General features: G+C 38.8%; 1 protein-coding gene across 4 annotated transcripts; it reads left to right on the top strand.

Annotated features, from left to right (window-relative positions):
* Window positions 1-407: 407 nt before the first annotated feature.
* Window positions 408-26,495, top strand: mid1 (midline 1). Of its 4 annotated transcripts, none has more exons than XM_056754614.1 (10): window positions 408-498; window positions 13,987-14,717; window positions 18,585-18,680; window positions 20,686-20,793; window positions 21,375-21,523; window positions 21,676-21,803; window positions 22,441-22,584; window positions 23,901-24,062; window positions 24,177-24,384; window positions 24,469-26,495. In XM_056754614.1, exons 2-10 carry the CDS (start codon window positions 14,040-14,042, stop codon window positions 24,815-24,817), a joined length of 2,022 nt encoding a protein of 673 aa, XP_056610592.1. In that variant the 5' UTR covers window positions 408-498; window positions 13,987-14,039; the 3' UTR covers window positions 24,818-26,495. The 4 variants fall into 4 exon arrangements, with proteins under 4 accessions (XP_056610592.1, XP_056610593.1, XP_056610591.1 ...); XM_056754615.1 differs by lacking the exon at window positions 408-498 and adding an exon at window positions 2,055-2,164; XM_056754613.1 differs by lacking the exon at window positions 408-498 and adding an exon at window positions 9,008-9,297.
* Window positions 26,496-26,914: the final 419 nt, after the last annotated feature.

Below are 26,914 nucleotides of genomic sequence, written 5' to 3'. Positions count from 1 at the left end.
AAAGTCGTGCTCGGTGACACGAGAAAAGGGGGAAATTCATGTCAGTAAACACGAATGAATAACTTACAGTTCGTGACAATGTGATGAATTCCCATGATGTGCTGGTTTGGAACAACATGAAGGTGAGTAAATTATTGATAGATATGAACTGAACACACCATCAGTTAATTAAGAATAACAATCACATTTTACAGCCCTTTAAAAATGAACACAAAGAAAGAAAAGACTGAAAAAGAACACCTACAGTGCTGTATCGTGTAAAGTTTTATACATTAGACTTTTGTTGTGTGACACATGAAGGGTTAAATGATGTGCTGTTTTTCCTGTGCTAACCTGTCCTGCAGATGTGGTCCAGAGTGTGTTTCTGAGGTATGTATGATGAACACACCCAGAGAATAAGAAAGAGAGACGGGTGCATACTTTCCTCAACACTTTCTCCTCTATCACACATCTGCATTCATTGAGAAAATCACTCTAATCATCAGCATGGAGACACAGGTAAGACCTCAGATGTTTTGTTAGTTCTGCTGTAGAACGTGTCATATGAGTAATGTTTCAGAGAGGTTCTGTGGAGGATAAGGATGTGTTGACTGTGTTGTGCATGTGTTGTATGTGTTTCAGATGGGATGGGGTTGGATGGGGTGTGTTTCACCCATTATTTAGAGAGCAATAGGAATGAGTTTGCGGTCAGTGGTCACAGGCCCTCGCAGCTGTTAATTCATATGACATTCCCAGCTAATTATAAAACCATCAGAGGACAAAACCCGTTCCTCATTTGTCCTTACAGACTTTGCGACACGTTTTAAGTGCATTAGAGAAAAACATCTAGAAATGACTGTAAACATCAAATATGTTTTTTAAATAACGGAATAAAATATGGCATTCACACAAGTGAATCTGTAAAAATGTTTGTGTGAAATCCAGAGAGCTGTCTATGTAGGCAACATCACTGACACTAACAGCAGAATTTGGCCTATGCTTTCCCATAATGCATTGCAACAAGTTCGGTATAAAAACATCGATCCAAAACTGTGGACAAAGCGAAGGAGTTATTTAAGGAAAATGTGATGATTATTAATATAATTGATTTTATTGTATGAAATATTTGTACTCTATATTTGTTTTCGGTGTGTGTTACAGATTAATTTAACTCAAGCACCTGGGTTTGTCCATATTTTACACAGCAATGGGTTAAAACACTCCAGCATTTTATAAAGTATAGTTTCCATTTAAAGCCATCATGAGAACTCCATCAACCTTTCCTATAATGCATTGCAACAAGTTTGAAAGAGACCTTGAAATCTGCATTTTAGTATAATGTTATGTTGATCAATGTAATTTTTTTTAAAGTAAAGTTGGGAAAGTATTGATACAAAAAAGCTTCATCTAATTAATTTTTTGGAATACATTATAGTTCATCTGTTTGTGTATATGATGCACATTATACAAGTTAAAGGGAATTCTTTCACCGTTTATTCATCCTCATGTCGTGTCAAACCTGTATGAGCTTCTTTCTACTGCAGAACACAACAGAAGATATTTAGAAGAATGTTGATCATCTAACAACACCGAACCCCATTCACTTCCATTGTTCAAACAAAACCACTTATATATTAAAAATATCTTCTTTTCTGTTTTACTGAGGAAAGACTCACATAGAGATTTACACACTTGACAGGGAATAAACTGCCCGTGGAGAGCGTTCCACATCACTCTGTTTTTTTTTTGAGCTTTGCATGAGATTTACAAAATAGCTGTGTAGTTTATGTAGTCAGTAAAGCAGCTCAATGAGTTTTGGAATCCCCCATCCGTTAGTCGGTGCCGGCTTAACTTCTCTGGCCTCTTCACAGATGAATCACTGAAGCTCTTTGTTTTTTTAGCGAGACTTCGGGGGGTTATTGCCAGCAGCATCAATCTATTAGTGGGAGTTGACTGTGTGAAATAAAGCATAGAGGAGATGCCCCCCGCTGCATGTTTCATGCTTGCCTGAACATATGGCCTACTAGGAGGGGCACGGCTGGCGGGGGGCATCCAGAACAACGCAACACGCAACTACACGCAAGCTAGGGTGATTGTTTTCTTCTTCATATGCTGAACATCATCTCTGTTTGGCTTCGCAGAGCAGTTGGTTTGTGGACACACAGCATACAGTATAAAGTACAGAGTAAGTAACACTAATGTGTGAGTTTGTGTGTGTCGTTGTGCGGCCTGTGGTTTCATCGATGACCTACTTATTGTATTTGTTATGGTCAGTAGAATGACTGTGTGCTTGAGAGGAGGCTGTTCATGACATGAGGTCATTTCATTTCTCAACAAGGGTCTGATGGGGGAAGATTTAGTTTCTTTTATTATCAGGGTACTTATGGTCATTTCCTAATGGGATTTAAAAAAAAAAATTCCCAAGTCCTGGATAAGTCAGTATGTTTGAAGTGAATCAGTATTTTTTAATATACACTCTTTAAAAGTGCTTCATGATGCCATAGAACCATTTGTGGTTGTAAGGTTCCCTAAAGAAGCTTTAAAGGTGCAGTTTGTAACGATTTTGCTATAAAATATCTAGGCCAGTGTTATATATTTTGTTCAGTTGAGTACTTACAATATCTCAAATGTTTCCAACTACTTGTAAATCGTGAGAAAATCGGCATTCTACACAGTGACACGGGGCTGTGCAGTCGACCTGTCAATCGCGTCATATCCGCGTTCCCCTTTGTTACCACCTTTACTGACGTAGAAACCACATGACAACAGTGTCGTGGACAAATGCAGAAGTCGTGTCTAGCAAGCCACTAGCTTGTTTCGAGCAGTCACCTATTTATGGACCTTAATTGTACGCAACATATTAAAAACTTCATTACTTTACCTCATCCGCTAACATGGTTTCTTGTTTCCCGTCTGTTTGATGGCCATCAGCGGTGGAGTCGAAGACAACAGATCCCATCATTCCACACTCTTCATAGCGTCATCAAGCTACGCCATTGTTGTTGTTTTGTTTGTGCGCCAACCAACAGTGTTTTTTACAAACTGTACCTTTAACATCAGAAAAACATTTCCTGCACAGTAGAAAAAGGTTCATTATACTAGAATTTTTTGACTAATTGGGCCAATGGTTCTTTTATGGCATCCATGTGATTGTGAAGAACCATTTTATTTGATTTGTATTCCAATATATACTCTTTCAATAGGTTTTCTTAAAGGGATAGTTCATCCAAAGTTAGTGATGACCAAATTTGTATTTTTGGGTGAACTTTCCCTTTAGGCGACTGTGTGGTTCCATAAAGAACCATTAACATTTGCAGAACCTAAGTGTTGCACAACAGGTTCTTTACAGTGGAATATGGTTCAACCGATTATAAAAAGGTGCGGTAATGAAGAAATGATTCTTTGAAGAGCCTTTGACTGTACAGTTCTTTGGAAAACCAAAATGTGGATCAGAACTCTTTAAAGAACCTTTATCTTTAAGTCTATAGTTGTATTTTGTGAGCGTAATCTCTATGAAATGACCTCATGTATATGCATCCATAAACATTGTTAAACACATTTCTTTGTTTGTAAACCTCTGGATGACTCGTCTGGTGTCGATCGGCAGTGAAACACAATAGACGAATGCTGTCAATAGAACATGATGTCATTCAGAGTTCACTGAATAATGATCTTTAGTCATGTGGTCATTGACACATTGTTATGAAGAGAGTTTCATTTGCAAGTGATGGTGGATTTCTCATTAACTTTTATGAAAAGGAGGCAGGACAGGAAATTAAAGCAAGCAGAGGATATTGCTTACGTTGTCTTAATAGCTTGTCATATTTTACTAAAAGTTTGTCTTGAAGAGACTTAAATAGGGTCTTAACAGCTTGAATGTTCATTTAAAGTCAAAGTTTATACTGTATAAGCCTCATGTATGTTTAAAGAGTGTTTTATTATGTCATATACACACTGCTTGTGCTTTACTACTTTAGATGGTTGCTAAGGTGTTCGGGTGGTTGCTATGGTCATTGGTAAGTGTTTTCTGTTGTTACTGGTTATAGGAATGTTTGACTGGTATAGGAAAGTATTGGTCTTTTCCCAAGCGGTGATTGTATTAACCCAGTACCATTATTAAACACAACTTGATTTGGGTTTTCTGCATTCCTCCAGCTCTGAAAAATGAGTCAAATCCAGATGATCAGATTGTATCTGCTGGTTTTGGATACTGGTTGTTAGATGTTTATCTGGAGGATTGTTTAAACCTGAGACTGTAACCTGAAGTCAGAGACACTGGCGGAGCTCCATAATCCGTCTCTGTGTCAGTCTGTCAGATGAGCTTCAGGCATCTTCTGTCGCTCGTCCAGTTGTCGTGTGTCATTATCACAATTAAAAACCAGTTGCTTTTACTTCGGTCTTTCACGGAAAGGTGCAAGAGAGCAGCCAGAGAATTCTTTCGAGAGTAAAGCAGTCTGGGGTTTTTCACATGTGCCAAGATGTGTGAGAGATGCCAAAAGAGCGCCATGACAACAGAAGACACGCAGCCATGTTAAAGAGACAGTTCACCCTTAAAAAAAGATCTCAGATTAGTCTCGTCTGCATCAAAAGTCAATTTTATTGAAGACCTCAATATCAACTCAAACGTTTCTCATCAAATCATTATTTGACCTCATCAATCTATGTTCATTTTACGCCTCCATTTGAACAATAGATTCTGTTTCTATTTCTCAAGAGCAAAACAACGGAGACTAAATTGAAACTGAGATGAAACTATTGAGAAATCATAAGCATTAATCTTGAATGTTTGTCTCATCGTGAATAATCAGGAGCATCGTCTGCAGTACATGGTCTGAGGTTCAAGCCGAGATCTTGTGAAAGGCATTCTGGGTAAATGAAGACACATTTCTCACTGCTATTGAAGTTGTCGTCTTCCCTTGTGGCGTCCTGTGAGGTATCTTTTCATGCCTGTTCAGAAGTGAACGGCGTCTCGCATGATTTCCATGCAAATGAGCGCTGGGAACGAGAGCGAACGTTATTTAGCCGCGACCCCTGTGATGTCAAGTCCTCCTGACGTTGTTTTTATACTTCTGTCCTAATTAGTAAACGTCTCTGACCGCTGTCACCCCCGGCCTGGACGTCTTTCTTCAAGCGTCAGCTTCACTGAACGAGAGGAATATTTACCTCCAGTGTATCCAGGGACCGAACTAATGAAAGAAAACAAAGATCTGGAGAAGGGGCTGAATGTTGAAATCCTTTGGATTGAATCTCACTTTCGTTCATTTGCCAATAGCAACGAGAGGAAAGTATTGCGTTCAGCAAAGGTGCATGAGAGATGGACGCGGTTTACTGAACATTAATTCTGGATGTTACACTGGTAAGAAGTTTAAAATTTGGGTGGTTGAGTTAGTTGTCTTTTTTCATCTGTATACTGTTGCATTCTTTAGATTTTACTATAGTGTAGTAAAATACATGGGACAGGTTTAGTGCTTTTAAATCTTTTCATAGTAAATCTTATAGTACTGTGGTTTTACAAAGCGTAGCAATTGTTTTAATGTACTACAGTATACAACAACAGTTTACTATAGTAAATGATAAAGTGTACTGCATTAAAGTCCCAGTGAAAAAAAGACATTCTTATTTTATCATGAAATACTGCAGCGTTTATAGTTAATAGTTAATCAACGTGGGTCAATTTCTTTTTTAAATTAATTTACTCTCATAATCTTTCAATAAAATCTGAAAATGCACTTCCGCCCTGAAATGACTCTCCATCTCAAATGACATAAATTAGACAGCTTGGGCGGAGCATCAGTTAGCTCCTCCCATTCAACTGCCGGTCTGCTGCCAGTTTCATTTCAAAATGCAAACATGCTGTCTTTAACACACCTATAAATGGTGTTTTTAAGGAATAAGTATATTTCTACATGAAAAAAATGTTCTTTTGCAAGTTAACCCGTCGCTAGGGTGTTGTTAGAGGATGCCAGAGAGTTGCTGCAACATGTTCCTGTGAGGTTGCTAAGGGTGTCGCTAAATTGATTGTTTACAGACCGGTTTCAGAAGAACCTAGACAGTCAAAAGAGTTTGATATTTTGGTTTATAAAATAAAATGTTACAATTATGATTAGAAATGTGTTACCATCACAGTGCTATTGTAAAGAGATGTTTTCTGGAACAAAAAAGACAAATCAACTAAACGTTTGTAATCAGTGTCCCTGAAACCATCACACTGATATCTTAACAGGTCTTCATTCTCATCCGTTTTATCATCACAAGTCGTCATCCAGTCCTTCATGCCGGCTTTGAGTCTGTGGTTTATGCAGGAGGTTCTGGATCAGAATAATGCCAGAGCGAGAGCTGGAAAAATGCAGAATCCGGGCAGAGATCCCGATCCTGAGCTCGCGCTCATGTGTGGAAGAAAGATTATCGGACTCCATCTGAGACGCTTGTGGGTGTCGATGGCATTCCTGCTAAAGATCTGCTGAAGTGATTCATGTGATAGATGTTAATAATTGACGTATGAGAACGAAGAGATGACCCTCACATTCCTGCATTCTTCAGTGTTTAACCACAGACTGTAACTTCACATCACCAGACACAAACCCAAGTGTCTTTATAAAGAGAGCAGAACAAAACGTTTGTTTAGAGTTCCCCCGGAGAACAGAAAGCTCAGATATCAGATGGCATATCAAATCGTAAAATGCAGTGTGCGAAATCTTTAATTGAGTGTTTTTTCAACCATGAGCACTTTTGGCCTCGTGAACGTTTAGAAAATAAACTTACTAACAGGTTTCCAGTAGTAGTAGCGGTTATATCGTGGCGCTAGCAACATCGTCATGGGTTTAATCCCAGAGGATTGCACATGCAAATGTAGGCTTTAGTATGTAAATCGCTTTGGATAAAATCGTCTGCCAATTGCATAAAATATAACAGTGTGTAATTGGGGCTCACAACAACCGCGAATTAAGTGATTTGCGCAAGTATGTAACATACAAAGTCAATACAAAGACGCGAACAGTCGCGAACTCACGACAGGCGATGCGAATGCGTGCATCAATCTCGTCTTTTGCGCAAATTGAAAATATCCGACATCTTACTTCACTAACGCGAAAGTAACGAACTTTTCCCGCCAGTTATAAGGAGCAAGGAACGCGATTGTTCGCGTGTGGTGTGAACACGGCATATCAGTAGATATTCCTTTGTGTCGTTTTTTCAGGAACACTCATCGTCACTTTCACCGTCTCAAGTTATTGTATTTGTCTGCTGCTTGTTAAATAAATCCTTTAACTGAAGATAAAACGTCATGAGGAGCAAAATTCTTGGTTATGGAATTAGACTTGTTATGATGCGGCGCAGACAGTGACACACGCAGACATGTCACATCAAAAGTCAGGGCATCAAAAACGGAAAGAAAAGAAGTCAAGAGAAGACAGAGAACGCCAAAGTCGACAGTATGTCACACAGTTTTTCAAAAAGAAAGGTAGTTTGCCCTATTCCTGTATTCCAAAACTTATTTTTGTTGCTACATGACCTGCTTTTATCTAGCTAGCTTAGTAAAATAATTACTGAATTATGAACACAGAATCAGCGGCTGCTGCACACCCACGTCCTCCTTCCCCCACGTCCCCGTCTTAATCAGCCGAACAAGGTGAGCCTGAGCGCGAAACTTCGCGAAGATTTTAGGCTCTAAACACGTCTTATCTACTGTGTTCGCCACATGATGATAACTTTCCAAAACAAAAAGTAATCTACACGCTTCAAAAATTACAAAATCAGTTTGCCGTGTCGTGTGTTCTGTGAAGTGACAGTGCTGCTGCTACGATCGATGCTGGAAGACATGATCATAATCTGAATTTAAACCGTGAAGGTAATTTTGACATTCTTTTGGCATCTCTTTCAACACAAACTGCAAACACAACACACACACGCGCGCACCACACCACACACACACCACTCACACACACATACACGCACACACACACCAGTCACGCACACATATACACACGAGCACGCACGCACGCACGCACGCACAGACACACGCACAAACACACACAGACACCACACATACATACATACACCACACACACACACACACCGAACACGCATGCTTACACATGCACGCTCATATACACAACACAAACACACACACATGCACTCACATGCCTGCTCACTCACACAGATGTTGTGTCATAATGATGTGTTGTGTAGTGTCCATCACACGTCCAATCTGTTATTTTCACTCTCATTAGAGAATGAACACTTGACATGACCTGACAGCCATGAGATGAAATTAAAGTGGATTTGTCGGCTGGTCTTTGACTGTAATGATGTGTTGTGCAGACATCACAAACACTCCATCACTTGTGTTAGAACACATCACCACACTTTTATTTACCCTCCAGGATTCATTTGTGTCTTTATATACTGTGTTTACCCTGCTGCGGTCAGTGATGTCAGCTCTTGTATGTAAAAAACATTTCCGGTTAATAAGGACATCAGCACATAATGCATATGGCTTCAAAACACTTGATGCTTGTTTTTGGGATCTTGACAGATGTGGTCGCTGTGATCTGATGTTGTAAAACAATTTGGTAACAGTTTCCTTGAAGCATGTATGTTTTACTCATTATAAAAGTAGTTTTAATGCATTGTTATGCACCTTTAAAATGACATTATAACAATTGCCAAAAGTTTCTCTGTTAATATGTAAATTCAAGTTACAGTTCTCCATGTGCTGAGATTCTGCGTGATGCACTCAGACACATCCACTTTGACACAGCCCTGCGTTCTCATTGGCTTAGTGGCCAGTCAGTTGTCCAGCCCTGTGTTCTGATTGGTTTAGTGACCGGTCTGTAGCCCACAACAGTTGGTACAAGTGTTCTATTGACAAGAGTGATCATACACTGGCCGAGAGAGAGAGTGAAGGAGAGAGACAGACAGAGAGAGAGAGAGAGAGAGAGAGAGAGAGAGTGAGAGAGACAGAGACAGAGAGAGAGAGTGAGAGAGAGAGAGAGAGAGAGAGAGAGAGACAGAGAGAGAGAGAGAGAGAGACAGACAGAGAGAGAGAGAGAGAGTGAGAGAGAGAGAGAGAGACAGAGAGAGAGAGACACAGAGAGAGAGAGAAATTGACAGAAAGAGCGAGGGAGAGTGAGAGCATGAGAGAGAGTGAGTGAGAGAGAGAGAGAGAGAAAGAGGCAGAAAGTAAAGCCGGACTGAAACACTGAGAGAAACAAAGCAGCTGTAGGTCTCTGACACACTGAACGTGAGCGCTCGAGGGACTTTCTGAATCTGATGCTGTTAGAGTTTGCGTCTGAGACGGACACATTCAACATGATTCAGGTAAGATGAGATATTCTACAATCCTTCACCTGTATACATGTATCACAAAACAACTTCTGATGTAAATGTACATACGGTGGGACACCCCACTAGCTTCTGGAGTTTTTTTACATGATTTAAACACGAGTGAATGCAGATTCAGTTTCTCTGAGATTTGTGAAAGTCATAAAGAGAAAAACAGCCAGAAGATCATTGTGTCATCAGTTCCATGAGTCACTCTTCCATGACTGTTGCCAGTCGGCGGTAAGAAAGCGTTTAGTAGCCGTGTGGGTGCAGCACCTCAGATGTTTGGAAGTCATGGCTGAAGTTGATCTCGGGACACGTGTGGAGTTGTAATAACTACCACTAGATGTCCCTGTGGAGCATCGAGCCTGTTCTCTGACACACATTCTGTGATTGTCTGCTGTTACACATGCACTGATTTAACATACACGTGAAGAACAGAAAATCAATTGAATACTTATGTCACGACAACATTTGTCAAACTGATCTCATACATCCACATTAATAAAAGTCGCTTAAGTGTTTAAAAGTAAAGTTATGAGAAAAGCTTCAGTGCAGTTTGCCTGCAGTTGTTTTGTTATTTAGAGGGAAACTTCACCCTAAAATTCTGTCAACATTCACTCGCCTTCGAGTCGTTCCAAATGTGTATAATTGTTGTTCTGATGAACACAAAGAAAGATATTTGGAAGAATGCTTATAACCAAACAGACCTTGCCCCCCCATTGACACCCATACTAGGATAAATACTTAATCATTTTTTTATTCCGTTCAAAAGAAGATATTTTGAAGAATGTAGGACTGCAAACAGTTCAGCACCTTTGTATTTTGGGGAGTCAACAGGGGGGAAAATCTGTCTAGTTATACGCATTCTTCCAAATATCTTTCTCAGTGTTCATCAGAACAAAGACATTTATACTGAGTTGGAACAACTAGAAGGTGAGCAAATGATGACAGAATTTTCATTTTCAGGTGAAGCGCCGAACACTTCTAAAGTGAAACGATTTACACATATCTGATTGAAATTTTGGAAATATCTTTGCGGTGAGGTCAGCATGTGAAATGCGGCGAGCGTCTGTTTTTATTTATCTCCAGAGAATCCTTCTGTTGCGTTGATCATCTCTGGCGCTGTGTGAATGTAGGACAGGGACAGAGATCAGAAAGATCAGATCCAGCTGAATCTCTGGTTAAAGTCCTCAGATTATCATCATTAGAGGAATACTCTCAATGCTGATGAAGAACAACACGATCAGAAGATTTGAGTTGTGTGTGTGTTTTTTGTGTAAGTGTTTTGTGCCAGCAGGATTTTTGGTGTCATTGATTGACAGCTCATGTTGTGTATCAGGGTCACATCCGGCACAAATAAAAGTGCATGATGCAGCCGATGAGAGATAATGACGAACGCAAAATTCATTCTTATTACTGTAAAACAATCACATTTATTAGCATTCATAAGTGTTGGTTGTACTGCATTCATTTAATTTTGCATCGTATACAGTCATGACATTCACCTTTGAACCTAACGGAAAAGTCTGAATGCATACCAATGAAATTGTGTTCTCTCCATGTTTTTGTGAGCTGCTGAGGTCTTTTATTTGAGACATTAATGGGCCGATCGACCATCGCCTTTTTCTTGGCTTGTACGTGAAAGCCACGTGGTTTGCATTTGCTCTAAGATATTTGCGGAGCCCTCGTTTCGTGACCCAAAAATGTGTCTCAGGTCTATTCTGGGTCACGGACGGCATAGAGAAAAGCCAAGTTAAATGCAAATAATTAACATCAGCCACGAGCTCATGCATCAGGAGAGCAGAATAAGTACAATTAAAGTTCACTTTTTTAGATAAAACGCTTCTCCAATAGTTTTGCTTATGCAGTTCGTATATTAATTCATCTCAAGTGTTCAGTTTCAGATATCTTCAGTGAAGTGAATTCTGTGTCCTGGAGTGAAACACTGATTTATGGGGCTGGACAGCAGACACGGAGGCGATTCACTCGTGTGTCAGACACAGCATGTACAGTGAAGCCAAATTTATAAACGCGGGATTATCCGACCAAATCTGCTTCAACCCAACTCTCATCCCTCACAGGGTTGGGTTTAATGTTGATAATAAAGTGGACGTTGTTTGATCATCTCGTGTCCTCCATTAAGTTGAGAGATGAGGTCAGATGTCAACATTTATTCACATTCAAATGGCCAATGCTACACTCCCCATCTGCTTTTTCGGGTTGTCCCATGTGTTTTATTCCCCGGCGAGCAAGCCCAGATAAGAGCAGCATTGTGCCACAGAAGTAAGACGAGAGAGAGAGAGAGAGAGAGAGAGATAGAGAGTGTCTGCGGTTCACTCCCCGTCTCTGTTTCCCGTGGCCGTTCTCATAGGTGGAGTTTGCTTTCCTGGAATTATCGTGGGCAGCTTTTCCTGTTGCGCTGCGTTTGACTCTCAGCGTCTGTGTGTGTGTGTGTGATGGGTTTGGATTATTGTTGTGGATGACGACGCCATCTGGATTTCTTACTCGGACACGAGAGCTTTTTCACGGCGTGAAACGAGCCGCCGGAGATCTGGACAGAAGTTCCTGCTGGAAAATGGCTCTGAAGTGGGAAGCGACGCGAGATCCATCGGTTGGTGAATCTGAATCTGTGTCCTCATGCATGAACCTGTTTCCATGCATCAGTTTTAATAGATCGTGTGTGTTTGTGGGGCTTTGGATCATGTATTTGTGTTGAAAGTAATTTTTTGTGGCGTGTTCGTTTTGTCAAAGTCGATAGTCTGTAGGAGTGAAAGATCATCTGGTTTGTTGCTCTCCGAGTTTTTTTTTGTCAGACATTTATCCTGGCACACACTGTCACCGTCTCAATGTGCGTTTCAACAGACACAACATGATTATGTTAAACTTCAGAAAATGGAGTGTAAACAATAATCATCAATGTCTTCGCCTGTGTTTAAGGTATGGTTGTGATATTTTTCACTAGAATCTCATGTTAAGCAGGATAAACTTACAAAAGCTGGTATCAAGTTCTGAACACACAGTGTTTCCAAACAGCTCCAGTATTTTGCACATGTGTTCATGTTTTAAGCCTCAGGGAAAGTGACATCATCACACATCCACGAACATTATGAGTTATGTGACTGGAGTCATTGCAAAAATAGGTCAGAAATGTCAAGTTTGCTTTGGTATCATGTGTTTGTTAGCAGTTGTTATCCGGGCGTATGGTAATCTGGTGGATATGTAAATGCAGCGACATTTTGTTTTGTTGAAGGCCACTGTGTTTCTGACAAAAGAAAGCTGAACTGTGTTTATAATGTAACAATGATTTATGATATAATCACTAACACTTGTTAACATCAGTAAACCCATTAGCTAACTTGAACAAACAATATAGCCTTTTAGCAAATATGAATCTGTCTTAAAGGGCCAGTTCATCATTCTTTCATTTTTCTCTCTCATCTCTTTATTCTTCGGTGGAACACAACAGAAAATATTTTAAGGAAATGTCTGAGTGGTTTTGTATTCATACAATGGAAGACAATGGAGTTCAGTGTTGTTTGATCATCAACATTCTTCAAAATATCTTCTCTTGTGTTCCAGAAAGACACTCAGGTTTGGAATGACATAAGGCGAAAAAGATTCTCATTTTTGACTGAACTTTCCCTTTAATGAGATCAAAATAATGTTACAACCAATGCAACCCTATTGCTGTAGAGTGTGTTGGCGTTAGATTAAATAGTATCTCTTATTTTAGGTTTTTTTTTTTAATGTGAAACAGTTGGGCTTTTGTTTCCTGATGGCTTTGTGAAGCAGTTTCTCAGCGAACGTGTCAGCAGCTATTACTGTACGTTCATTTATCTTCAAAGGCTGTTGGTAATGAACTTCATTTTTTCACACATAATGAGTGAATGAAGAGAATTCAGCAGATTAATCCTGACGGATGGAGTCTGTCCGATCGCATCTGTGCTGTTGGTCTTGTCACAAACAAAGCTTCAGTGTACTCGCTGCAGTTATGGCCGAAGCCTTCTGCTCCAATGAGCTGTCAAACCAACGAGACGCTCTCCAAAACACAACACACTTTATCTGTGAAACTCTTTATGTGTTAATATACCTTTAAAATAGTGATTATAGCGTGGCACTAGCAACACCATGGTCATGGGTTCAATCCCAGGGGATTGCTCATACTTGGGTACAATGTATAATATAATGCAATGTAAGTTGCTTTGGATATAATCATCTGCCAAATGCTTTAATGAAATGTAAATGTACATTTTAAAGGTAATCAAACTGACTGGAGCTACCCGTGCATTATAGGGTATTAATCTGGGTAATTATTGAGTACTCAAACAGACCATGGTATAATATAACATAAATCATGTCAAAATATTTCGTTTACAAGCTGTTTTATAACTGTGGTTGAATGTATTTGTATATAATGTATTTCAGATTTTTTATGGGAATGATAATTTTGCACAAACTCTGTGTAAGGTGTATATAATTTTGCATGAGTTATATTTATTTAAAGCATTTCAACCTGTATAGTTTCAACCTTTGAACCCTTTGAACATCAAAATGACTGGGTGCAGTACAACGCAAATCTTAGCCTAGATGACATTTTTCATTTTTTAACCAAGGCGCTCATTTTGACCCCACAATAATGAAGAACGCTGTTCTTATTTTCTCCTGTCTCTCGCGTGTCTCTAGACGGCTAAACGGCTTCCCTGGATTTCGCTGACGTTGCCATTGTTTCACTGAAGATGGACACACTCGAGTCGGAGTTGACCTGCCCAATCTGTCTGGAGCTTTTTGAAGATCCTCTTCTGCTGCCGTGCGCTCACAGTCTGTGCTTCAACTGCGCTCACCGCATCCTGGTGTCCCACTGCACGTCACTGGACGAGTCCGCCAAACCCTTCTCTGCGTTCCAGTGTCCCACCTGCCGCTATGTCATCACCCTCGACCAGCAGGGCCTAGACGGACTGAAGCGCAACGTCACGCTGCAAAACATCATCGACCGCTTCCAGAAGGCCTCGCTGAGCGGACCCAACTCCCCGGACGAAACCCGCCGCTCTACCCCGCTGCGCATCCTGGATGAGGTCAAGGCCATGAGTTCACCGTCCGAGCCGGTCCAGTGTCAGTTCTGCGAGCAGGACCCGCCGCAGGACGCCGTAAAGACTTGCGTCACATGCGAGGTGTCGTACTGTCAGGAATGTCTTCGGGCCACGCACCCGAACAAGAAGCCGTTCACCGGCCACCGGCTGACCGAGCCGGTGCCAGACTCGAGGCTCAGAGGTCTGGCCTGTCCCGATCACAGCGAGGAGAAGGTCAACATGTACTGCGTCACCGACGAGCAGCTCATCTGCTCTCTGTGTAAACTGGTGGGACATCACCGCGACCATAAGGTGTCGGCGTTAGGAGAGAGATATGACAAGCTGAAGGTAAGAGACGCCGGGAGAGTTAAACTGAATTCTTCACGGTAAACGAGGGGCTGGAAAACATCAGTTACAGTAAAAGAACAGATAAAAATGACCTTTACGTTTAATGGCAATCCCCAAAAATGTCCAGATGCATTACAGGAAGGAGAGTTGAGACAAGAATAATATCACAATGAAGTTTTAGCTATTTCATGGTTTCAGGAGAATTTGGTTCATTTTTCTCTGGATTTCGGGGTGCAAAATTAAACCGGTGATGTAAAACGTTTCATGCAGCAGAAAAAGGTTTTTAGTTGCGTTTTTCAGTACAAAATGTCTAAGCATACTTCCAGTCAAGATATATTCACTTCAGAACACCAATGACGTGACACATTAAGTCCGAAATAAAGTGAGTTCATTCTTAAAACAATACAAAATATCATAAAACATTTTTTGGGATCTACCGATGTATCGACCCCCGATATTGGATTAATTTTTATTTATCCGCTTAAAAAATTCAAATTGTGATATGAAAAGCGCTAATAATTATTCAGCTAGTGTTTAAATATGTAATCTGCTTGTTCTTTGTGTGAAGAGTGGTGTGGTTTTGTGTAACTTTAGTGGACTTTTTAGCATCTGGTGGACACGAACACATAAAATGAATCAGGTTTATTAATTAACAGCAAAGAGGCAATGAGTTAAAGAAATGTTACATTTTAAGTCAAATTTGAGTTAATGTTTTAAATAAAATAAATATTGGACAGCAAAAATCTCCTTTGAAGATTGTCATGTTGTTTTATTATATTTTTAAATTAACTTAAATTTAGGCACATTTACACTTGTGCCTCTCTTAAAATGTAAATGGATCGAATTCATTTTCATTCAAATTAATTGAACGCAGAAATATGAGCTAATATTGTGTAGTACACGCAATTGACTATCAGTATCGGTCTTAAAAAATCCTATCGGTGCATCCATAAAAAACATACCACCACGTCACACGCAAACACTCGTGTTTCTCTATAGAAGTCTATAAAAAGCAATAAACAGACATTAAAATAATCTGACTCTATTAAATTGTTCTTTCACGTAAGGGCGAGTTAGTTTTATCTTCTCTAAATGGATTTGCTGAGTTTGTGACTTCAAATCTTTTTCTTGCCTTTATCTTCTGTGACAGATTATGCAGAAAATAAACTTCATTATCTGTCAACATTGGATCCACAGATCATTTTAAAAGTAAACTTGGACAGAAATATTGCGAAATATCACTTTTCATGTCGGGTTACTTTGAAGTTGCTAGAAGGTTTCCAAGATGTTTAAAGCGGTCACTAGGGTGCCCTGTGTGGTATACAGGTCTGTAAGGTGTTCTGACAGGTCCATCGCTAGACAGAAAATGTAAAGTACGCTGGATTGTCACGCACGCTAAAAGTTGATTTTCTTTGAAAACGTAAGACTTTAAAGCCCAGACAATGAGTGGAAAATCATTGAGAAGGAATGAAATAGGAAGCCAGGCGTTTTCCCTCGGCTGGACGCTGTGTTTAGTTCGGCACCTTTGGCTTGGAAAGACCCTTTTCCTTCCTGAAAGAATCAGAACGCTGGAACCGTCTGACACCCCCGTCATCATTTCCAGCGATCAGATTTCACACCGACGCTTGAACTGTGAAAGCAGATTTTGTTCAGAGTGAACGTTTCACTGCAGTGATATCATGAGATCTGAAAAAAAACACTTGAATGATTAAAGACTAGACCGTTTTAAAGACTGCAACACAAATGTTGTTGAAGATAGCGTCAACACCTCTCGTTGTGTTTTCTGGATGTGGATGATCTCAGAGTTTCTCAGAGAATCTGATCTGCGCTAACAATAGGAGCTCTTGTTCTCTCTCCGCTTCTCTTTGGCTTTTAACACCTGAACATGGAGGATATAAATGATTTAGTGAAGAGGATAAAAGCCTCTATTTCAGTGCACACCCAAGCACTTAAAATCTCATAAAATGGCTTTTTAAAATAGCCAATAGCCTGTAGTTTATGTGACAGATGAAAGTTTTTCCTCTTGTCAGTAGTTTGTACGAGGGGGCGGGGCGTTAAGTTATATTAGACAGAAATATGTGCAGTGCAGGATGATGTCATCACTGTTACTGCTCTGTTTTTACTGAAACTAAGAAAGGAGATTTTTAAAAAGTGTCTGTGTCCTCCAAAGATGATCAAAGATTCAAGGTGTTTTATAGAAATTCTTCTTTGTTCCTCAATAACGTCATGTTTTTAAAATATTGCAGATTTTGCGGTAACACTTTACATTAAAAGCACTCTTTATGAAGCATTTATAAATGTTTTTTTTTCACAAAAAGGATTTACAAATGCTATAAATAGATGATGAGATGAAAATCAGGTTCTGCGATTTAACACAAAATACATTTTTTCAGAAGACACTGTCGGTGTTTGTTTCTTGGATGCAAACCACAAAAAAAAAGTAAAACAAATTCGGTAACACTTTACATTAAGGCACCCTTTATTAAGCACTTATAAATGTGTTCATAAATGATTAATAAGTGATTCACAAATGCATTAAAAAGCTGTTATAATTGCAGGAATAAAATAGTGGATTCTAACCAAATACCTCCTAAATAGTGAGCAGATAAGAAAACAACATCAAGTTAATAATGAATCTGCATCAAGTCAAATAAATAATGAATAAAAACATTTATTAAGCATTTATAACATGTGAGTTAAAAGTGTCTCACTATTTAGGAGGTATTTGGTTATAATCCCTCTTTTTATTCATTCCGTTATAACTGCTTCATAATGCATTTGTAAATGACTTATTTATCATTAATGAACACATTTATAAATGCTTAATAAAGGGTGCCATAATGTTAAGTGTTACATTTTTTATGTGGTTTGCATCCCAGATATAAACACGGACAGTGTCTTCTGAAAAATTAATCTGGGATGAATTTTGTGTCAAATCGCAGAACCTGATTTTCATCTCATCATCTATTTATAGCATCTGAACACGTGCTGCGTGTTCACTGTGGTCGCTTATCAACGCTTGAGCTCATTCAGTCCTGTTTAACATGCGTGCACTGTCATTTGATTTTTAATAGGAATAAATCATACAGTAAATATATCACACAGACCCATTCACTGGCCAGATAATAAAGATCTTTATGATATTTCTCGATTATTATGACCACTTATTCATTCAACAAAAATGTGCTAACAGTCTCCTCACAGTATAATGCACATTTTTTCTCTTTCGTTCCATTTTTATTATTCAAATAAAAGACGTTTGATATAAAATAAAGAGGAAATATTTATGATTCATGGCTATTTCTAGGTCACTTATCAAATATAAGTGAGTTTGTGACGGACCGTGTTACGTAACTTCATACAAAAGATTTTCCACAGGGTTCCACTGAAGCACAAAAGATGCTGTGTGGAGATCACGGATCATCAGTTTTTGTTCTGTTCGAGCGCTGCTGTCATTAAAGCAATAGAGAGATGTACAAAATTGTAGATGTTTTACTTAAAACTATTTGAATGAACCATTTTGTATTTGAAAAATGGTAAAATATCAGGATTCATAATGGAGACATAAACTGCAGATGGATTTGATCTACTTTTATAATTCCTAATCCGTGTCAGACGCTTGATCCCCCCTCCTCTCCTCTCTCTGTGGGTTTAGTGCTGGAGGGCCGTGGGGTCTGTCACATGACGTTTGATATAAGCATCAGTCTGGAAAATCTGTTTTTTAAACAGACGAGCTCAAGCCACCGGCCTCTTCAAACATCATTATGGATGTAGGATATTTTGTGTTCAGCTCTTCTGAAGGTGTTCTGTATTGACATTATAAAATGATGTTTTGATAATCTTGTGGCTTTGTTGCTCTTTTTTCAGCACATGTTGGATTCCAACCTCAGCAATCTGATCAAGAGAAACAATGAGCTGGAAAACCTGATGGGAAAGTTGATCCAGACCTGTCAACATGTGGAGGTAAAGCCACGGACTGCTGAATTTAAATATGAATCAGTCATGTCTTTTTATATTGACTGGATTTTTGATATGTTCTTTATAATTACTTACTAAATAAAAAAATTCTCATGTTATTAAATGAATCTGTGACAAGTTGCTTTTTTACACCTATACGGTTATATTACTTGATGGAACAACTATTTATTCTGGTTAATACTGTGATAATATAATTTATTCATTACTATTTATTTCTTTATTTTAAAAGGGACCATGTACATTATTTAACAATATACATAAATTAGCCTAAAAGGATTATTTTCATTCACAGTCAATTACCCTGATGATAAAGTCCAAGTGAAATAAAAAATAACAATGTCTATTTTTTCATGAAATATTGCAGCGTTTATTGTAAATAGTTTATCATTGTGGGTCATTCTATTTTTAAAATTCTTGTGCCCTCAAAATCTTTAGCTAAAATCTGAAAGTGCTCTTCCTTCCTGTAGTGACTATACATCTTTTATGAGGTATGTTAGACGGCTTGGGCGGAGCATCCGTTAACTCCTCCCCTTCAAATTCCATACTGTGGCATATTGTGACAGTACGTACTGAATTTGAATAAGGACCTATCGGCCATAAAAACAGTACGTTCTATGTAGAATGAGAGTAGTATGAAGATATTTCTGCACACTATGTCTGCCATGTTTTATGGTCATGTGACCCGAAAACTCTTTGACCTATGACGTATTAACAACATCCTACACTTGAGCGTTGATAAAAACATAATTTAGTCACGAGAAAGTAATTTATTGGCACTTTCATTAGAAACAGACGTCTGGCTTGAAGCTTTCTGTTATATTTATTTGATTTACTTTTGAAATTTGACCATTGCTCAGTTCCTTGGCATCATGGGATAGAGAAGTGTCCATCCAATCTACTCTCATGAATGTCGGCGGAAGCAGTAGACCATCCGGGTATTTCTCGCCTACTGTTTTTTGCATACTGACATACTATTATGACTCATACTAATTTCCGCCTACTATATAGTCTGGAAGTAGGCGATTTCAGACGCACCCCATTTCACTCGAAACTGCATCAAAATACGGAAGTAAAAACGGTCGCAACTTCCAGTTGATTGGGACTTTAAGCAGGAAACTAAAAAAGAAATAAGAAGATAAATAATTCTAATATATACTATACATACAAAATAATACATAAAAATAGCCGCCATAGCAAAAAATTTGAAAAACAAACTGTTAACAATATATTACTTTACATGTTCTTAATATGTAGATGAATGATATAAAATAGCATAAGAGCAAGGTTTATCTTATTGTAATATTTTTATCAACTTTGGCTGTCTAAAATTTATTTCTCAAGTAAGGAATAATCCCAATAGTTGACATGGAGGCCTGGAACCACCTGACACGAAGCGCATTAAAATCCTTTAATGCACAACTAGATGTGGATTATCCCGCTTATACCATGGTCATTTGCCAAGTTTAAGCTTTTATTGATGTTTAAAGTGTAATTTTAGATCAAACAGATGAAAATGACGGTTATTCTGTAAGGTAATTTCAAATGTAATCAAACTGACTGAAGCTACCCGTGCGTTAAAGGGTTTTAATGCACATCCTCCAGCCAATCAGAATTGAGTATTCAAATAGACCATGGTATAACTACCCATATACAACTCAGTGAAATTAAATTAACATCACAACTACAATAGACAAAGATAATAACTCAAACAGAGTGTTTTTATGATAAACAACATTAATGATGACATTACTGAACACAGAAAACATAATATGTGCATTTCATTAAATTTGATATAATCTGAAATTATAGTCATTTAAGGTTATCTGTGCAGTTTTTTTTTAACACCTTTTACTGCAGACGCACAGTATTAGACCTTGTTATTTGATCACAAGATTAGTTATTGTGGTAAATTGTTCTGGTTAATGGTCCCCATTTGTGTTATTTTTGCATTTGCGCTATTTCTTCATTCGTTGATTTGTTTTGATTTTAGCATAACGCATCTCATCAGGAGAGTAAACTGGTAGAGGAGTGTGACATCCTCATCAACATCGTACAGCAGAGAAGACAAATGATCAGCACCAAGATACGAGAAGGAAAGGTACCATCAAAATGACAACGTATTATCTAAAGCTATTGTACATTAATATAACATAAACAACAGGATGCTTAGTCTATGATTTCAACAAATGTTATAGTTTCATACATGATGAAATAAAGTTAATTCACTTGTCACATTGAGCGTGAGGGTTTAGTGTTGATGTAGAGTTATTCTGCAATAGCATAGAAACAAAGACTTTAGAGTTTTGCTCAGAGGAAGCACTGTTTCCTTCCTGAACACATATCAATGTCAAAGGCCACTTATACTCCAGCGAAACACTTCACAGAATTTATGTCTCTTATGATCTTAAAAAACGTTTATGATTTAAAGGTGTTTGCCTAAATTGACTAGTTATGTATCAGTTATTTTATACTTCATTTATAAAACATGATATCTTTCAATCGTAGTGAATTTCATTTACCAAAGTTTTATGTTGTGCACAGTTAAACTCATAATGTGCTGTTGAAAGCATATTAAAACATAGAAATGTGAATTTTGTTTGCAGACGGGATGTGAAGATGTGATTTGTGAGGAGTTTGTCGTATGCTGTTATGTTTTTCTTAACTTGTGTCTGTCTGCAGGTGGTGCGCTTGAGAAAGCTGGCTCAACAGATCGCTAACTGCAAACAGTTCTTGGAAAGATCATCATCTCTCATAACTCAAGCCGATCAGACTCTGAAAGAAACCGATCACGCACGCTTCCTACAGACGGCCAAGAGCATCGCTGAGAGGTGAGGACGCCTGACCAAAACATCCCGCAGGAGTCTTTCTGTTTTATTATCCTCATAGTTGTGGTGTAGACTACTCTCCTAAATTTTGAACGATCATACAAAGCCTTCTCTTTATAGTTATCGTTCTTACTGTGTTTGAAATGTGATTCTAGAGTCTCCATGGCAACAGCATCCTCTCAGGTCCTGATCCCGGAGATAAACCTGAACGACACGTTCGACGCACTGGCGCTGGACTTCTCCAGAGAGAAGAAGATGCTGGAGTGTCTGGATTATCTCACGGGTCGGACATTATTTTCCTAAAGTTTTATCATCACTGTTGTCCTGGTGAAGTTGTTTATTAATCTATTTACAAACAGTACGGATGAAAGTAAGATGTGGTTTCTGAGACTTGCACACGTCATGTCCACAATTTACCAAGATAAGAGCCACCACACGCTATACGTTAAAAATGATGTTTCTGCTTAACCAAATAGTTTGGAATTCAGAAAACCATTAAGGATAACTTTGGTTCATCATAGTTCTAAGATCATCTGAGCAAAACCTGGTAAATATTACACCAGATTCCTAAGTGGAGCGTATCTCCAGACGGCTCTGATTCCCTCAGGACGTGGTGTCAATGATTATTAGCACGGCTCATTTCAGTACGACGGAGCGTTGAAATGATTCAGACGGTGGGTTTGAGAAGGCAAAGTCACTGCGGTTTCTTTTACTTACAAAGTACATCTTGTGGAGAACGCTTTAAACATGTGTTTTCCCTACAACGCTTCCAGCTCGACTCTGCGTTACTGTATTCTGAAACGTGTGAGCGCTAAAATAATGTGCTTGTGTTTGTGTTCTGCAGATGCTTAAAGAAGCCTTGAATCGTCCACATCAATGACCGTCACTAACATGTTTCTGGAATATTTGTTTTGTCACAGCTCCAAACGCACCCACCATCCGCGAGGAGCTGTGCACGGCATCTCATGACACCATCACCGTCCACTGGACCTCAGAGGATGAATTCAGCATTGTTTCATATGAGCTTCAGTACACCATCTGCACCGGCCAGGCCAACATCCTCAGTAAGTTCACTGAGAGAGAATCAGGACAGATTCTGAACCCATGAGAGAGAAATCAAATGCGTTTGTGCCGTGATCAGATTAGAACTCCAGGCATTTTCTGACTTAAAACATAAACATTTTCTCTGCAGAATCGTGTTAAACGTGTCGTCCAGTTCATTGAGGAGATTTAGTGTAAAGCTGGTTTGGGTGTTTAATGCTGTATGAATGTAGATGACAGAGGAGCGCTGAAGACAGAAAGACTTACTGATTGAATAAGGTCACCACATACTTACAAGAATACTGCAGTTCAATGACAAATAAAAAATTATGTATTTAATAACCATCATGATGCTCCCAAACAGTATGTTTTTTTTTCGGGGAAATGTATTTTTCTAAAGTCATGTAAGAGTTTAAATGATACATGATTAAATCTAGTTCAAGTCACTTTGGATGAAAGTGTCTGCAAAAATGTCAAATTTAAATGATTTATAACAAAGATATAAATATCTTTTTTTATTATACATGTGAAATTATTACAATTATTATTAAACTATCAAAATTATTATTAAATTATTAACATTTATTTTTGATAAATTGCACTATAAAAAAATCAGAACTAAACTTTTCTATTGATTATTAGGCAAGGCAAGACAAGGCAATTTTATTTATATAGCACATTTCATACACAGTGGCAATTCAAAGTGCTTTACATAGAAGAAATTAAAATAATAAAAAGAAATAAGAGTAATTAAAAACAGTTTATAAAAGTAAAATACAGTACAGTACAGACAGTCGGACGAACATTGGCACAGTGCTCATTCATTAAATGCATAGCTAAACAGATGCGTTTTGAGTCTGGATTTGAAAGTGACTATTGTAGGAGCACATCTGATCTCCTCTGGAAGCTGGTTCCAGCTGCGGCTGGCATAATAGCTAAAAGCAGATTCGCCATGCTTTGAGTGAACCCTTGGTATTTCTAGCTGATATGATCCTAGTGATCTGAGTGATCTGTTGGGTTTATATTCATTGAGCATATCTGCAATGTATTGAGGTCCTAGGCCATTGAATGATTTATATACCAGTAATAATACTTTAAAATCAATCCTAAATTTAACTAGGAGCCAGTGTAAAGACCTGAGGACTGGTGTGATATGTTCATATTTTCTAGTTCTGCTCAGATCGTATTACATCAATATTTTTTTATAAATTTACAAAATGTTCACATCATTCTATCAGGCGTTTGTAAAGTATAAAAAATCTTCAGCTGAGCCACTTGAAAACAGTGTTCCCAGCCCAACTAGATTTTTCCCCCCTTATGTTAATTTGTGGTGCTGCAGGTCTTTGTAACTCCATGGAGAGCTGGATGATCGTGCCCAACATCAAACAGAACCATTACACAGTTCACGGCCTTCAGTGCGGAACCAAATACATCTTCATCGTGAAAGCCATGAACCAGGCCGGGAGTCGCAGCAGTCCGCCCGGCAAACTCAAGACCAACAGTGAGTTTACTGTCTCATCTGTCCCACCTGAGCAGTCACCTGAAGTAGACAAACACGTCTTTATTATCCCGAGACACTGCGGAGGAATGTTAATGGATCTGTTTGTGAATGCAGGTCAGCCATTTAAACTGGACCCCAAGTCGGCACACAGGAAGTTAAAGGTGTCACATGACAATCTGACCGTGGAACGGGACGAGGCCTCGTCCATGAAGAGTCACGCACAGGACCGCTTCGGCAGCTCTGGGAACTATGGAGTCACTGGAAACGTCTACATCGACAGCGGACGTCACTACTGGGAGGTTCTGATCGGAGGAAGCACATGGTCATTTTTTTTTTCAACTCAAATTAAATCTTAACATTTTAATAAACATGTAAGTGACGACACACACTCCTCTAATTCTTCCAGGTTTGCCATTGGCATCGCCTACAAGTCAGCCCCCAAACATGGATGGGTGGGCAAAGATTCTGCGTCGTGGGTGCTGTGTCGCTGCAACACCTCGTGGGCCGGGAGGCATAACGGCAAAGAGTTCCCGGTGGAGCCGTCTCCTCACATGCGGCGTCTGGGCGTTCTGCTGGACTACGACACCGGGTCATTGGCTTTCTATGACGCCGCTGGCACGCAACACCTGCACACCTTCGACATCGCCTTCTCTCAGCCCATCTGTCCCGTCTTCAGCGTGTGGAACAAGTGCTTGACCGTGCTCACGGGTCTGCCCATACCTGACCATCTGGAGGTCAGTGACCATCGGGAATGAAGAGATGCGCCTTTACACCTGGACTTAACATCAGTCAGTACATCCTGAAGGACCGCCTACTCACCTGTCAATCAATCACTAGTGGACAAAAGTCACTTATTCGTTTTAGCACTTTTAGAATGATAGTAAAGTCAGACTATGAGATGAGATAAGTGTTGAAAAAGTCCAATGTTTGCTGAAAAATTATCTTTTTTTTTACAGAAACACGGCCTTTCCAAACTGGTCATGTGACACATGTACGTTCAACCTTTTAAAATGTCATATGTGGCTAGATCGACAATCAGACTTTCTTATACGTTATGAATCTGCAGAAACACTGTGATGGATGCATTCATCTGAACTAAATCTCATGTGAGGTTCTTCACATGCTGTAAATAATCTGAATCGCCAAAATCTGAGGTGTAAAACGACACGAAGAGAACTCTCCTGGTGTTCATCGAAGAACATATCGTTTGCTTCACTTGCATTCCAGAATCAAGCACCTTGAATCACACCTATTGATGTCGTCTGAACAGAATTATTTATGAATCTTTTTCTCCTATGTCATGCACCTCATGTCACTTTATGTGAGTGTACTAAAGGGGTTTATAAGAACCTCGTGAACTGAGTACAAACTAATTCTTCACGTCGAGTTACAGTCCAACGAGTCTTCTGCACTCACGTGATTCATTTGAGTGTTTTCTCAATATTAGTATGAAACAGACCTGCCACGGTGCTCGTCTTCTCTTCCTGAAACATTGGCTCTGTTCAGAATGGAACACTAACTTTACTGAATACTGGGTAGGACGTTCTGTACACCGCCTGTAGTTTTGTTTGATAAATGGACTTTGAAAGGAAGCATTCTTGCACGAAACATACTTTGCTAGTAGTCACATAAAAATGGATCGTCCTTTTTCGCATTTTTTAAGTTTGTATGTAAATGTTGGCCTTTTAGCCATCCAATCAAAAGAGTCAAGAAAGAGTTTGCAGTTGATGTCACTTCCTGTTTTTCGTCACACTGGAAATGGAGGGTCAAGCGCAATGCATTGTGGGATCCAGTATTCCAAGTACTGTACATTTTGGCGAATGTAAAAGGTCGTCTGGATACTCATAACTTGCACATTGTGCACAATATAACCATACTGCTGTACTTACTCTATATAATAGACAGTAGGTGTGCAGTGTGATAGTGGTGTGCCATTCTGAAAACAGCCATATATTGTACTTGCACTTTTTCTATCTTACCTTTGACCTTTTAACACTGCAAGGAACTCTGACGTACTATTTTACCCTCTTTGTTCGGTTTTATTTTCATTGTCCCCTTACATTGCTGTGCTTGTCATGACACATTAAATAAAGATGCCAAAGCGTGATTATGTATAAATTTAAGTTTCGTGAAAATCTTCCCTTTGTACTCAAGATTTGTGCTGAATAGAGCACAACAGTGCAAGCTAAAACTGCGTTCAATAATATAAGGAATTCATTACTTTGTTAGAAAGGATTTATAGGTTTTGCAGATTAAATAGCACCTTTTACTGCACTTTATGCATGAGCTGATAGATTTTCATTTCATTTTAAAGTTCATTCAAAATGTGTTTATCTTAATGTACAGTGATAGTTACGTTTTGTAATCCATTTTTATTTTTCCGAATTGTGAATAATGCCCTGGTATGAAATAATAAAATAGTTTGTCCCGTTATTTGTGATTGCTTGTCTCTAAATATAATGATTGTCAAACCATTAAATAATATGAATTATTTATTTTATATATTAAGATCCTTAAAAGGCAAAAAAGCTTGGCATTGCAGTGTCTTGAAACCTCTTAGGCAAAATACATTTTTTTTAATTAAATTAAATGTATTATTTAATATTAGTATCGGTTGTTGTGTTATTATTTGTTGGCCGTAATTTTGGTTTGTGAAACAATGGCACCCCCCAGTGGTGATGTCACGCATGTTATTTCTCAGTTAACCCACTATGAGTTGACAAGAAAACCAACAAATTATCACAACTTATATATTTCTTCACAAAACATCTTCTTTAAATAGTCCAGCATACTTGAGAACTCCTTTAATACTGTTTTAAAAGCATAAATGCACCTCGTAAAGTTCGCTGAGA

The sequence above is a fragment of the Triplophysa dalaica genome, chromosome 8 (genome assembly GCF_015846415.1).
Source record: "Triplophysa dalaica isolate WHDGS20190420 chromosome 8, ASM1584641v1, whole genome shotgun sequence".
In the NCBI taxonomy this organism is placed as follows: domain Eukaryota; kingdom Metazoa; phylum Chordata; class Actinopteri; order Cypriniformes; family Nemacheilidae; genus Triplophysa; species Triplophysa dalaica.
This window is presented reverse-complemented; position numbering and strand designations above follow the sequence as displayed.